The 15,143-nt window shown below is 45.8% G+C and overlaps 1 protein-coding gene across 3 annotated transcripts in view; it reads left to right on the top strand.

Annotated features, from left to right (window-relative positions):
• Dgkepsilon (diacylglycerol kinase epsilon) overlaps window positions 1-15,143 on the top strand; it is a 41,536-nt gene that overhangs the window by 22,000 nt on the left and 4,393 nt on the right. For all 3 annotated transcript variants that reach the window (XM_077699486.1, XM_077699485.1, XM_077699487.1), the window contains exons 9-10: window positions 2,195-2,397; window positions 11,779-11,890. In XM_077699486.1, the coding sequence (XP_077555612.1) occupies window positions 2,195-2,397; window positions 11,779-11,890 (315 nt within the window). The remainder of the gene's footprint in view (window positions 1-2,194; window positions 2,398-11,778; window positions 11,891-15,143) is intronic.

Genomic DNA, 15,143 nt, shown 5'->3' on the forward strand with positions numbered 1-15,143 from the left:
GACGGCGAAACATCACTGGCCTAATCACCTGGTCAAATAAAGTTGTTCTGTCTGTCGGGTGGCAGCGACTCATCCGAGTCTGACGGTTCAGACGACATGTCGACTGCCCGGGCAAGTGCGGACCATGTGCAATCGTAGCAGACGATGCGGCGAACGCATGGAGAAGAAAAACGTCCCTGACGTCACGGGTGAGACCGTGACGTAAGGCTGGCCCGCTTGCAGGCTGGCCTTTGAACAACCATTTTCCCGTGCGGCGACCAAATTTGAAATTGGTTGCAATAAACGTGCTATAATTAATTCTGTGTTGGCGGCTGACGGCTTTCGGTTCGATTTTAGTAATTACTGGGCCAATAGGTATTCTTTACAGCATAAAAACTGAAAGCGAGAAATTTCGTGTCAGTACTCCTTTAAGGGGGACTCACCTGATCCCATTCCTATGGCACTTACTAATTCGTGACTTACGGGCTTCAAAAGCATCGTGTGCCGATGAGAAAGTTTTTACAAATTCATGGAAACGCTCCTAACGGCCCAGTTTGCTTCTTTTAGACGTATATTACTTCTTTACTTAGATGAAAAATAAACAAGAGATGCATTTTGGTTTATCCAGTTTTCACTAGAAAGCGCCAGTTGTCTAGCAAGCAAGTGATTTTTTTTTTTTTCAGTACAGAAGTGACATTTCTCTAAAATGAGGGAACTAGGCCATTGTGAACAGCATGTTTTTGTAAAGCTTTTTGTATTGGCGCATGATAATTTAAGTCCATGGGTCATGAAGTAGTAAGCGCCATAGGAATATTAACAGGTGAGTCCCCCTTAAAGGCCAACTGCACCCAAATTTTTCTTTGCCCAAATTTCACCCAAATAATTTGGTTATGCTCTAAAAATTCTATGCCCGATATCCACATAGCACAGTAACTGCAAGCATCCAAAGTATCCCTAGAAGGCAAAGTTTGCACCTGGCGGAGAGTTGCTGAAAACAGTCTCCGTGCGCCAGTGATGAAGGAGAGGAGCCTGCCCTGTGGAGCTCGCACTTCTGTAGTGACTGGCGCAGCGCACTGCTGGGCGCAGAGAGTTTCTCTACTACACCGCCGTGGTGTACCGCCATCGGCATCGCATGCTTTAAAAGTGACCGCATAGATAGCAATATCCATAATTTTTTCAATGCAATAAAAGAGATTAGGAGCCTACAAACTATACGCACACTCGCAGTGCTTTTGGACTTAGCAAAATTTTTGGGGGGGGAAGCTGAAACTCTGTCCAATCGATCGTCAAGCCTTCAAAGGCCCAAATCACAAACGAAAGACGAACCCATGTGACAGTTTTTTACGCACTAAGTAAACGCATCTACAAATGATCTAAATGTATACTGATACTACGTTGTTTATGAGATAAAGGTATACTACTGCGCTCCTACTTCATGATCGATGCGTGTATTGTTCTTATTCGCGATTTTCAGATAACCATTTTGACACTGTGGAAGCCTGGTTTCATGCACAGGCTGCGTGTCCAGAGATCTTAGAGCTTTTCGGCCGACCAATAGGTCAATGGGGAAATGCATTAGTTTCTTGACAGGATGCCATCGGTCACACTAAGAAAGCTTTCGCTTTAAGTCGCGCACTATAGATAGTATATTTCCTTCAGTCAACTGCGTTTTAATAAGCAGTATGCTTATGCATTGAATTCTATAGGAGGCAAACCGGTGGTCACAAAAACCCACGTTATATCCAGTCCCGCACTGCAAGCAGTTACGTTATAAGTGGTCTACGCTGCGTTTGCTTTTTTTGAATGTTAGATTTAGTTCACCTGAAAGTGAAATGTTTTTAACTGCACATGTCCCTGGTGAAAGTAGCATGTCCCTGGTGAATGTGGTGAAAGGTGGCTCAGTGGCTAGGGCGTTGTGCTGATGAGCCCAAGGACACGGGTCCAATCCTGGTCTCAGTGGCTGCTTTTCTGATGAAGAAGAGAAACGAGAATGCCCCTGTTTCGAGATTCCGGCGCATGTTAAAGATTATCCTTTGGTGGTCAAAATTAATCCGGAGCCCTCCCCCACAGCGCGCTTCATTGCCCAGGTGTAGCTTTGGTGCATTAAACCCCACAATAAACCAATCAACTCCTGTATGAATTGCTTTTATTCGCCGCTTCCTTACTTAGTAGCGAAACCGAACTAAGCGTGCCCACCATGCCCCTTGCTGTGCAGTTCCTGTACATAACGTACGGGACACGGGACCTTCTGGAGAAGAAGTGCCGGGACCTTCCGCGCAAGGTGCGCCTCTGGCTGGACGGGGAGCCCAAGGACCTGGAGGACCTGGAGGCCATCACGGTGCTCAACATCCCCTGCTGGGGCGCTGGCGTCCAGCCCTGGCACATGGGCGCGGGGGGACAGCTGGCACAGCCGCAGAGGCAAGTGTCCTGTTGCGTCTGAGTCCATTTTCTCTTGCCTCCAAGTGTTCTCACCTTGTCCCTCCGTCATGTTGTCTGTAATCATTGACCTCTCGCTTCATCTTTTGCTATCGTCAGGAGTGAGGCAGGTGCGCATACGTATCGCACAGTTTTGGTGCTACAGTCGAGTCCTGCTACAACGAAATTGACGGGACGTGCAAAAAATTTCGTTGAAGCGAAAATTCGTTTAGGCGAAATCTGCCCCAACACAGCACGGAAGGGCAAGAAAAATAGCCCCGTATACTTCCGAATCATTGGCAGCATAATACAGTGTTTAGAAAAAAGGAGTGACGCGCAGTAACGTCGTGTTTATTCAGATAACACACATACCAATGGTTATCTGTTTTTTTTACCAGCACGGAAAGAGCGCGATACTGAGGAGGAGGGGAGAGCTGAAGAAATGAAGAAATGCAGGCGCAAAGCGTATTGCTGTGCAACAAGGCTGTGCACACTGTGCAACACTGTGCAACAAACCCTTCTCTCGCTTGTGGCAGGAAAGGCGCCGTTATCTTATCCTCTGACTAGGCACCGCAGCAACTGACCTTGGCAGGCAAGCCACGCGCTCGCGACTAAGATAGAATAGAATGACATGGGTTCAAGACTAAACACGAAAACATTATTTATGCTTTTGACTTTGAAGAATTGTAGAAGGAAAACTGCAAGGACAGCTGGTCACAACACATACATGACGGTGCTGCGCCAGCAGCAGGGCACTTTCGCGTGATTTCTACTGGATACGGATTGGCTATAGCTCCGGCTTTGCAAACCTGGCTTGCGCCTCATGTAAAGATGGCCCGCCACATCGTTATCACCATCAAACAATGGCGTCCACCTAAGAGTTTATTTTTGTTTTTGGGTGGCAGTGTGGGCGCACCGCTCATGTTTTTGGTGAAACTAAGCATCCTGAATTTATAAAAAGTTACAGATAGCTGGCGCTATGTTTTTTTTATTGTAAAATAATTGTTCAAACCCAGCCCAAATTATCGAAAATTTCGTTGAAGCGAAACCAAGTCAGACAAATGGTTCGTTGTGGCGAGGACTTCGTTGCATTGACTTCTATGGCTAGCTGACAGGGAATTGGAAATATTTCGTTGAAGCGGAAATTCGGTTGAAGCGGACTTCGTTCTGGCGGGATTAGACTGTATTCTGTTTTCCTGCACCAAGCTGCGCCAAAAGTTTGAAAATTGCAAAAATTGCACCAAGCGGCTCCAAAACAGCCCAAAAAGCAAGGATTTTGGCCCTCACGTCAGTTTAAGCAGAGAAAAGGCCGAGCTGACAACATTATTTGCCAAGCAGTGCCTGTTCATTCGTGCCCCCCCAATCCCAGTCATCTCACACCCATTTTGAGTCGACGTCATTATCTTCAGGACACACCACGAGGAGTGCTTGGCAACTCCTTTGTGAAAATTATGAAACCCTTCTGTACACAACATTTCATAAAAAAAAAGAATGGTCCTGAATTAGGTTTGGTGTAAAGCTGAGTTGAATTCGTGGCCTCAAAAATTGACGATGAAAAGTTAGTGGGAAGTGTACATGTTGAAACTCTGAGTTACTTTTGGCTTAAGTGTGAGCCAGAAGTAGGGTCACTTGTATGCTGGACGTGTGTGGGAGAAAATAGTGCAAAAAGTAACTGCAGAGTATGCCATATGTTTTGTCTCCTTTAATACCTTCCTGCCCATGCTGATTCAAATCGATAATGTACTATTGATGCTTTCAAGTTCTTGACATTTTCCCATTCAAATTTGGTGCTTTCCAAGTGCGCTTTGAGAGCTGGTGCTGTCTACTGAGTAGGAAAGACACATCCGCTTTGGTTTTTTTTTCTGCGCACCGTGATTTTTGAAGCCCTACCGGTGTCATGTGACAAGCGCTCGGACGATACCAAGACGGTGTTGACATCGCGTGCTACGGCTATGTGGAAACAGTGCCTTTTTGGTGATTTGGATGATTCTACACGAATTTTCGGGTGACATTAGCAGCACTGTCTCCGAGGACAACTTTTCTTCATCGATTTCAGCACCGAAAGCGACGATGTGCCAAGCCAGCCCAGAACCTGATACCCTTGTGCAACGCAAGCCCCCCAAAATGCAAAAGTATCGTAACTGTGAATTGTGCTATGAACAAAAAAGAGTGGAGCAGAAAACAAGTGTTTCCTGCGATGCATGTGTGACCCAGCTGCGTTTGAAACTGTTAGTGCTTGAAACCCACGAAGTGTTAACATTTTATTTTTGTAAGTCAAGAAATTTTACAGTTTGGCGTTTTATATTTGCAGGCGTTTGCAATGATAGTGTAATACCCCAGCTACACTAGGGTCCGAATGTCATTTGAACCAAATGTCATTTGACTCAAATGGGGTGCTTCGAATGCCATTCAGAATCCGCCGTGCTACACTACAATTGTCGAGTCCTGTTTTTACACAATAATGCAACAATCAAATTTAGCGGCCATCTTTCGTATTAAAATGATATAAAATTACCAATAACGTAAACTTTGACACGGTTTTTGCTTAATTCTGAATCCCAATCGAGGTTTTTTGTGCTGTCTGGCCACACTGGTTCGTTGCATGCTCGCACTGGTGCTGAGAGTACGGAATTATTACATCTTGATATCACAATTTAAGTGAATGAGAAGTAAACAAAGTCCCACAATTAAGAATATTTTCCTCGTTTTAAGTACGCCAGTAATGCATTTGTTTATGCTGACTTGGAACGCTGTGCGCGAGAGTGCTAGAAATGGCATTTGAAATCCCAAATGTCTCCCTCGGTGCTCATTTGGTTCGAATGTCTTTTGAGCTGAATGTCATTTCAAAACCTAGTGTAGCAGCACAACTTGGCATTTGAGTCAAATGACATATGGTTCAAATGACATTCGGTTCAAATGACATTCGGATGCTAGTGTAGCAGGGGTATAATACACCGGTGTTTTTGCTTATTTCTTTGTGTTTATCCCAAAACTTTTCTGTACAGCGTTTGTTGGAGAATCGGTTTTTTGATGCACCACTTAGAACTAATTTTACAGCTGATTAAAGTTTGGTGGTATAAGTGGCAACATTTTGAATGCCCATTTGAAACACCAAAGTTTAATGAGCCGTAAAATTAGTTCGAAGTGGTCTTATTGCATTCACCAGGGTTCATAGTATTGGAAAATATAAAGATTACAGTTCTATGACTAACAGACTATGACTGTTTTGTCTGTTGTTCTTCCAAAAATGACTAATTGTCTCTAATTATCTTGGGAACTAATTGACCAACTGAAAAAATAGTGGCATTTTTGAAATCAGTGAAAAAAAAAAAGCAGCAAGGCTGGCAAGTTTCACAGAGTTTACTTAAAAATTGAAAGGAGCTGTTTTAAGAGCAGTGTCATCCTTAAATTTCTTGTCAGCGACAATGGTTCAGGCTGCTCGGACATGCAACAAATGTCTCATAGGCTAGCAGCAGTGTTTTAAATGAGGTAAGCTGTCGCACTCCGTGGATGGATGAGCACAGACAAAGCAAGCAGTTTCAATCGCTCCATTTTGCCAGAGAGTCGCATGGATGGAAAAGCGGGCTCGCTAAGTCTGAACGTTGGGTTCTATAAACAAGACTTCTTTATAGTACAGTAAGAGTCGATTAATTCAAACTCCAAGGGGACGCCACCTCAGTTCAAATTAATGAAAGCCCGTTCTAGTGAAAGTGAAGCACAAAAGGCGTACAATGCGATTGTGGACCAGTAAAGCACACCACCAATTGAGTGTTTGAAAAAGGCCGCGATCAAAGCCTGCCTTTTATGCTTGAAGGTGAAAGCTAGAACTTTTTTCTCTAACGAGTAAATGTAGCAGAAGGCCTCCTTTTCACGTACTCTAAAACTAAAGAGGCGGGTAGCATTCCATCCGGTCATTGCTTACAAGCAATGGCAGCACTGTTGCTTTGTTCTTCCATCTCCTCGTAGTCACCGGCAGCGACAGGTTCTGCGCTTCTGACCTCAAACTGATGCCATCTTTCAGCACACACCACACCCTGAACTCGTGTCCACATCTATGTAATCCGCAAAGAAACTCCTTCCAAAACGTCGGCTATGGGAGTTTTAGATTGCTTTTACCTGATTTAACTTTTCTCGCTTTTCTCTCCTTTCCGGAGGCAACGCAGCCTTGTGTGAGGGCCGCGGGTGTGTTCCGCTGGCCGTGGGCCAGGCCCCAAGCGGCCAGTGCGGTGGCGTATTGTTCGAATTATCCGTGGTGGAGGCCCCTCGTCTCCGAATTAATGGGCTTTTCAATACATAGGCTTCTATGGATACTTGGCCGGAACAAATCGTGCAGTTCAGATTATCCATAAATTCGAATGATTGAAGTTCGAATTAATGAGCTTTCACTGCACAGCAAATAATAGTACCGAAGTAACAACTACTCAACGATACCTGTTGGAACTTTCAAGGACGACGAAGTTGAAGCAGCAACGTACCTCAGCAGACGCACACGTAGAAGAAGAGGAAGATGACTAGGCGAGGTGACAAGATGGCTGTGCATTGAACGCGGTTGGTTCCCTGTACATAGTGTAAATATATTACCGTATTTATTCGAATCCAGGCCGGCCCCGATTCTAAGCCGACCCCCGAAAGTCCGAAGCCACGAAAAAAAAAGAAAACTTGCCTCGATTGTAGGCCGAACAAAATGGCGAGGTCTGCGTTCACAAAGAGAAAGCACGTTTATTGAACATGAAGATGTGGTGCTCATTCTGAGTCCCTGCGATAGTGATGCGCACTTGATGCGGCCCGTTGCCGTAAGCTGATGGTTTTCCTCGTTCAACGAAGTCAGCCAATGCCATCTCCATTTCGTGGTGACGGCCTTCTCGTGGTCCAGTGAATGCCATTCTCATTGCGGCGCACACAGATATCCTCTTCCGTTGCGTCCTCCAACGACGGACATTTTTTTCATCCACGCCGAAGTCCCGCCCGGCTTGAACGTTCCACGACAACTCTGCGGCTAAAACAACTTTTCTTTCAAAAGCGGCACTATAATGGCACTGCTTGTTTGGTGCCATTGCGCTGTCAAAACCAAACGCCACACCGCACGCAGGCCACTATCCACACAGTTCAAAATGGTGGCATCGCCCCCAGCTATGGCCCCTTAAGTGGCTACTGGTTCGTCTAGTAATGGCTACAATACTTTCTTTTCTGGGTGGCGCTAGCTGCGCACCACTTCCCTCAATTTCACTTGGAAATTGGCGCGTGTTTCAAAATCCTCGAATCCAAGCCAACCCTAAAGTTTGATATATCAGTATTTCAAAAAAACTATCGGCCTAGATTCGAATAAATACGGTATCTTTCCCCAGACAATAGCCTCCTCCCTTGCCTCCTTAAACGTTCTTCCACAATACCGATGCCTGGATCATTTAGTGCAGATTAAATTCCACCCAGCTCAGCAGTGTAAATGGCTGATGTGTTGTCCCTCTAGACACGAGGTTGTAGATTTGTTTCCGGTGGCTGCTGAGGCTGTGTCTCTGATGGAAATGAAATAGACCAGTGGTTCTCAAATGGGGGTCCGCAAACCCCAGGTGGTCCTCGAGAGCATTTGAGGGGTATGCGAAGCCGCCTCTAAAGCTTTTTGCCCTGCCATTCTTTCCTTCATTTTGCCAGAACTGGCTTTGATTGATTGATTGATTGATTGCTATTGGTTTCCCCTTTGAAGCGGTGTGATGACATTTCATCTTACCAAAAAGGACTAATATAACCATGTTTTACACTCTTGGTTTAATACTAGCGCTGCTTAGGGCAGGCACTAAAGCTTATTAGGCCCGAAATACTTTTTTTTCCCTGTTACAGGTGGTAACTGTCCTAGGCAATATTACCCTCTTTGCTTTTCGTCCACCAGCATTTTAATCTTCTTTTCGTCCCCTCGACAGCCTTGAAGTTAACTTCCTCTCTGATACCCTTAAATCCTAGGGCTTCTGGAAGCCCAATATTCCCTTCATGTAGATTTGGATGGATACCCTCACATTCTAACACTATGTGCCGCATAGTTTCTGTTTCTTTTCCGCAGACCACGCATATCCCATCGTTTGGTGAATACTTCCCCACAAAACACTTAGTTCGCAGGCAACCTGCTCTAGCCTCAAAAAGCAAAGCACTGCCCTGGGAATTATCGTACAAATTTTCCTTTCTGATGTTCAATTTCTCAGCCCTGTACATCTCTAACGACGTTTTAGCTTCCATTTTTTCCCTCCATTTATTCGTTACAATCTGCCTTGCCTCTTTTTTGGTTACCTTTGCTGTTTTGGATTCTCCACTGTTTTTTTCGTATCTCATCGTTAGCCTTCTAGTCTTTCTTAACCACTGCGTGTCCACACTTTTCAAGTATAGGTACCTAAAAAGCTTAGCTGCCCACCTTCGTTGATCCATTGCCCTCAACCTCATCTCAAAGCATATTTTACTCTGAGCTTCTCTAACTTCAAACGACGCCCAGCCCATATCTCCCTGAACTGCTTCGTTAGTTGTTTTTCCATGCGCGCCTAAGGCGAAACGTCCTACCGTTCTCTGGTTTACTTCAAGGCCTGATAGAACGTCTGATTTTAAGCAGAGTACAGCATTCGCAAATGTGAGACCCGGAACCATTACTCCTTTCCACATTCCTCTTACTACTTCATATTTGTTATACCCCCACAGAGCTCTATGCTTCATTATAGCTGCGTTTCGCTTTCCCTTAACCTTAAGTTGCTCCTCGTGAGTTCTTAAGTAGTTATCTCCTTCGTTTATCCACACTCCCAAATATTTATATTCCTTCACTCTAGCTAATTCGCCTTGCTGGATAGACAGTACGTCAGTGGTAGCGTCCTTGAAAACCATTATTCCTGATTTTTCTGCACTGAAATTTAACCCGAGGTTGGTGGCTTCCTGGCCACTAATACTTATTAGCCGCTGTATATCGGTTTGGTTATCAGCTAAAAGAACAATGTCGTCTGCGTATAACATTCCTGGAATATGCTGTTGTACCACTTCGCCTTGAAGCATATGGGTTAGGCTAAACCCTACTTGACTTTCTTCCAGTTTCTTTTCTAACCCTGCCATGTAAAGCATGAACAGTATTGGGCTCAAAGGGCATCCCTGTTTCAGTCCCCGATGGATGTTGACCTGCTGGGCGCATTTCTGTCCTTCCCAAGTAAGGTGCACTCTATTGTCTTTATAGATTGCTATAAGGAACTGTACTAACTCGTCATCTAATCCCTGGAGTTTCAGCATTCTCCACAGCCGTTCTCTGTTTACGTTGTCATATGCCCCTTTAATGTCCAAGAACGTAATCCATAGTGGTCTATTCTGTGCTTTCGCAATTTCAATGCATTGCGTTATCACGAACAAATTGTCATCCAGTCGCCTGTCTTGTCTAAATCCATTCTGCAGTTACCCAAGTATTTCATTTTCTTCCATCCATGCTTGAATTTCTGATTTTATTGCCCGCATTACGAATCTATACACCACTGACGTTACTGTGAGTGGTCTGTATGAATCAATACTGGCTTTGTCTCCTCTGCCTTTATATATTAAATTCATCCTACTTTCTAACCAGTCCTCTGGTATTTGTTTGGTTTCTATCACCTTATCTATTGCCCTCATAAACGATTCCTTACTTGTAGGTCCAAGCAGGTTTATCAGTTGCATTGGTATTCCGTCTGGTCCCACTGCTGTCTGGGGGGAAACCTTTTGCTCTGCTTTTTTCCAATCAAGGTTGCTCAAACTTATTTCCCTTTCCGCAGTCTTCTGTTTCGCTGATGTTATCGGTGCAGGTTTCCCTACCACTATTGGCCTAAACTTCTCACTAATCACTCGATGAATATGCGCCAATGCGTGCTCTCCTTCTAAATGTTCCCCCTCCTCATCAATCAGGAATTTTTTATGGTTATCGTTTTTTGAGCTTAGTGATTTTACATGGTTCCAAAACTTGTTGGATGTGCTTTTGTCCTTCTTCCGTATTTCTGCCATCCATTGTTCGCTTTTCTGCTTGATCTTTGCTTGCACCATTTTCTGCACTTCTAGCTTTTTCCCACGGTAGATATCCCATTTCTCCTTCACTACCTCCGGTTCCATACCAGTTCTTTTTGCTTCTCTATGTTCTCTCGACGCCTTTCTTCGCTGGTCAATAGCCTCTTTTATTTCCTTATTCCACCATCTTCTCGGCTTTCTCAACCCTTTCCATCGGTTTCGTTGCTTGCTTCATTCATCTTACCCTTTATGAACGCAAGCATTTCGTCGTAATCCAAATTTTTGAATACTAACTGTACTAACTGCAGCGGTGGCTCAGAGGTACAGCACTCGCCTCGTATGCGGGAGGTACTGGGTTCGAATCCTGGTGCTGCCGGGCACCCACCAGTTTCTTTAATGGGTACAGGCGTCCCTGGTCAAGTGCGGACCCTTGAAAGGAGAATCCCTGCCTGAAAAGCTGCCTTTACCCTATCAAGGGGCCCCTGACCCGTGTCCATCTGGCGGGGCCCCCGGCCATCATGCCGCGTTGCGCCATTGCCGGGGGTGAAAGAGTCTGGCGGCATGTCCTGCCACAGGCGGTTGCGAGTTGAGCGTCCATCGTGGCTGTGGAAGGCACCATGTGCATTCGTGTGCCTTGGTGGCGCCGGGCACCTACCGGTAAAATAGGTACAAGCGACTCCCCGGCCTGGCGCTCGGCCCTAGTGTGGGTCTACAACGCTTGGGAAGTTCACCCGGCTTGCACGGGAAATCGCTCCTATGGAAAGGGGCGGCTGCAAAAACGCAGGAACCTCTTTTTTTTTTTTGCAAATGCAAAAAGGTGGCTTCACTGCATGACATGTATGTTAATTTTTTCCGCGTAGCACTTACTTTAACATCGGCTTTTTGCACAGCGTGCCAGCTATGACAAAAAAAACAGACACAGAAAAGGCAGCGTATATAGGTGTTTAGGCGACTTTTATATTCAGGAGCACATTGTTTAACATTGTGACGCGCATCATCATAGAAGTCAAGCACAAAAGGTGGGCATTGAGCAAGGGAGGAGGGGGGGGGGGGGGGGCGTAAGCTGCAAGTTCAAATTGGGGGACATTGTGGCGGCACCGATCGACATGTATTTTATCGTGGGGTCCCCCATGACTTTCGCAAGCCCGGCAGGGGTCCCCGGTGCAGTCATGGCTGAGAACCATTGAAGTTGACAAACACCGATGTGCATGAAATTTTAGCGCCTGTTCAAGGTCCGCAGGTAGCATGAAATAATTCGCAGTCCTGCACTAGGGCCACACCTCATACCCTAGCTGTTATCACCGGGTTCAACCCCAACATGATCTTGGTGTGTGCAGATTGGCATTTGTTATTGTGTTACTACCTAGTGTACATGTCTCAAAATTTGTGTTCTTGCAGGTATGACGATGGTCTCCTGGAAGTGATAGGCCTGTACTCGTCGTTCCACGTGGCACAGCTTCAGGTTGGCATCTCCGAACCTGTTCGGCTTGGGCAGGCAAAAGAGGTCAAGGTGAGCTCGCCTTCTGTGAAAACTTGGTGCAGAGCAGTTCTTGTTTTTGCGTGGGAAAATGAAATGCGTAGAAAGTATACCTCGGCAATTTTCAGCATTTCATGCTTATTTGCTATGCTGGCACCATGCACGTCATGTCTGCCGGCAAAGAAGGCTGCACCGCACACAAGTGAGGGCCCGCACACTTGGTGTTGTACCCTTGCTCTCAAAGGGGGCGGCCTCATCAGCGGTGTTGGGCTACTAGTCCTAACGGCATTGGGACATACATGTTCACCCAAAAAATTTCCATAAAAAGTTGCATAAAAATTTCTTGGGGCACTTATCGTATAGTTCTGAGCAAACGCCCACCCCCTAAAATCGATGGCTTTAGCACCAATTTTAGCTTTAGCACCGATGGCTTTAGCACCGATAACAAAAGAAATGCGAATCATCTATTCATGTGTTGATGCAGTCACTGTTGTCCTTCTCGCACTTGAGCCAAAAGTTTACCCATCTGGTATTTTTTCTTGATATTTGCATGGTTTTGGTTGGCAGTGCGGCCACTTTTTTTTTTAGTTTTTCGCACCTGACCCGAAAGATCGCCCATCCCGTATTTTTCACTTGATATTTCTGTACTTTGAGTGGGCATTCCTTTTGGAACTTTACGGTAAGTCTGCTTACATGCTTTGAAGGCGAAAAGCCTGGCTATACTTATTAACAACTTCGTTTTTACCTTTGCTTTCGTTATTTTTTCTTTTGCCCCAATTATTTCCAGTTGCTTCTTTTCCACTACACCGTGTATGCATCTCTTTCCTTGCTTTTGTTTCATCGTCATACGTCCTAAATTACATCAGCAAACCGATTGGCACATGCCACAGCTTTCCTAGAATCAGGGTTCTGTGTGGCTGGTGTGCACTTGTTCTACTTACGTGCCATCACATTCCGGTGTCACGCAGCGTGCATCATTCCACAACTAGGCATGTGTGAATAGTGGTTTTATACTTCGAAGTGAACACAAAGCGAATAGTTACCTCATTCGAATAATTTCGAATCGAAGCGAATATCTGCGACTGCCATTACAAAAAAAAATTGATGCGATGAACTATGTATGATGGTCACAATGACTTTTGCGTGCTATTTCACCGAGAATATTCTTATTAACCATTATAATAGTGAGACAACCAGAGAAAGACATGAGGCATTGTACTTTTCCTCTTTGAATTTATTCACAGTCGTGTTTCCAGCCAGCCTCCCTTACTAGTGCGTGCGTGTAGGAACACCAACTGCTCAATGTGCTCAGGGAGAAGGTATTCTGTCCGAGCGGGGGCAACATTTCCTGTTGCCAAAAACAGCTTCTCACTAGATAATTGTGTTGCTGGCACTGAGAAGTACAGCCAAGCTAGCCTAGACAATGATGGGTACTTGGCAGCACCGAAGTTTTTCCACCAAAGGAAAGGGTTCTCTGAGCGTGGCTGTACAGGTGCATGGAGGTACTCCTCAACCTCTTCTTTCAGTCGCTGGGAGCAAGCACTTGATGAAGTGCTTGAGGCGGCTAAACTACCAAAAACATTCCAGACGTCGCTATACACGGCTTGCGCGGGTGCATGGCCGACGGTGGGATCCTCCTCTTCCTGTCTCTAAGGCAGGCTCTTCTCCAGAGAGGAGCAAAGTTCACCTTTGAGCCACTGCCCCTCACAAGTGTCATAACACTCCGCCTTAAATCCTTGGTCCAGGGCAGTGCTAAAGGCATATGGCACTTGCACCTTAATGTCCCCGAACCTGCACTTCATTGCATGAAGGACGTTTTTTGCAAACATGGATTGCTCCCCACAACTCTGCCGCTGCTGGGTGAGAAGAAGTTGCATGCAATGCACCAATGGCAATACTTGTGAAAGGGTAGGGTGTTTTTCTGAACAACATTCTCTTGTTGCATCATCAGTGCACTTCAGGACCAATGTCACTGACGCCATTCAGCTGAAGTAAGGTCCTCCAATGAGTCTTGTTCCGACAGGTCCAAGGAAATTGGCCGACGAAGCTTCATGAGGCGGGAAAGCATTCTGTACTCGCTATTCCATCTCGTTGTGACGTTTTTGACAACTTCGAGGGGCTCCATTCCCGTGCTTTTCTGTACATCTCTGAGGTGACTTCTGGCCAGGGAACTGCGCTTGTGGTGTCCTACAGTTGCCCGAGCCTTGGCACACAGCTGTTTGAAGTTTGGAGTGTCCCTCTCCGCGCTGTGGATGCACAGCTGTAAAGTGTGCACGAAGCATTGTATGCTTGTCCATCCTGTTTGCGATGCCGCGCCCAGAAAGTTTCTCGCATTGTCAATGACAATGAAAACTGGGCAGTCTTGAGGCAGTCCCCATTCCTTAGCCAAACCAAGGAGGACGCGCTTCAAGTTTCCATATGTGTGCCCCTCGGGCATGTGCCGGCATGCTAGGTGGTAATTTCGAGGCCTGAATTATTCATCGAGTAGGTGGCACGTAAACGAGATGTAACTATCTCCAGGCCTCAACGTCCACCCGTCGGTCATCACGGAATAGCCTGGGGTGCCATGGCTAAAGTGACTGCGCAGCTCACTTTGGATTCGTTCCCTTTCCTTACAACATCGACTTAGCCAATATTTTTTGTTCAGCTTGAAGGGCTCTCAGATGAATAATTTTGGCGGTGCCTTTCTTTTCTAAGCACACGCACATAACTGGTTGCCAGTTTATCAGGCACGGGTTGGGAGTGGAGGGAAGAGGGGAAGGGTGCGTGCATGCGCAGATGGAGGTTTCATGCCCTCACTGATGACGTGTCCGTCGTGTTAGCGGGATGGTTAAATATGTATGTCCACCGCCCCAACGCAAACTTTCCAGTGTCCTCAATGGTCGAGCGGATTGGGTTGGTGTATACGCAGACAGTAAGATGCCAATGACGTGGGAGGGAAACGGTCGACTCCATGTTTGTCCACTAGGATAAATATCAAGTCCTTCCTGGGCCAAGTGCTAATTGCTCGATCACAAATTACAAACAAACGTATTTTGTTTCGTGCATTTCGTGTACTGCATCCAGCTTCTCAGGTCATCCTTCTTTACAGAGTTTAAAGGCATTGGTCTTGTTATTTATTTACTCTTTACTGCGGTGTCCATTTTCTTGACTATACAACTGAAACTCAACCCAAAAGTATTCTCGTGTCTGCTTTATTATTTCCCACACGAGCCACAGAAAGGACGTTTCGCGCAATGCGGACCGTTACACCTGTTGTGTGGGGCATTTAAAGTCAGGCGCTGTT

The sequence above is a fragment of the Haemaphysalis longicornis genome, unplaced genomic scaffold, assembly GCF_048455015.1.
Source record: "Haemaphysalis longicornis isolate Haplotype H1 unplaced genomic scaffold, Haemaphysalis longicornis Haplotype H1 scaffold_2, whole genome shotgun sequence".
NCBI classification, from domain to species: domain Eukaryota; kingdom Metazoa; phylum Arthropoda; class Arachnida; order Ixodida; family Ixodidae; genus Haemaphysalis; species Haemaphysalis longicornis.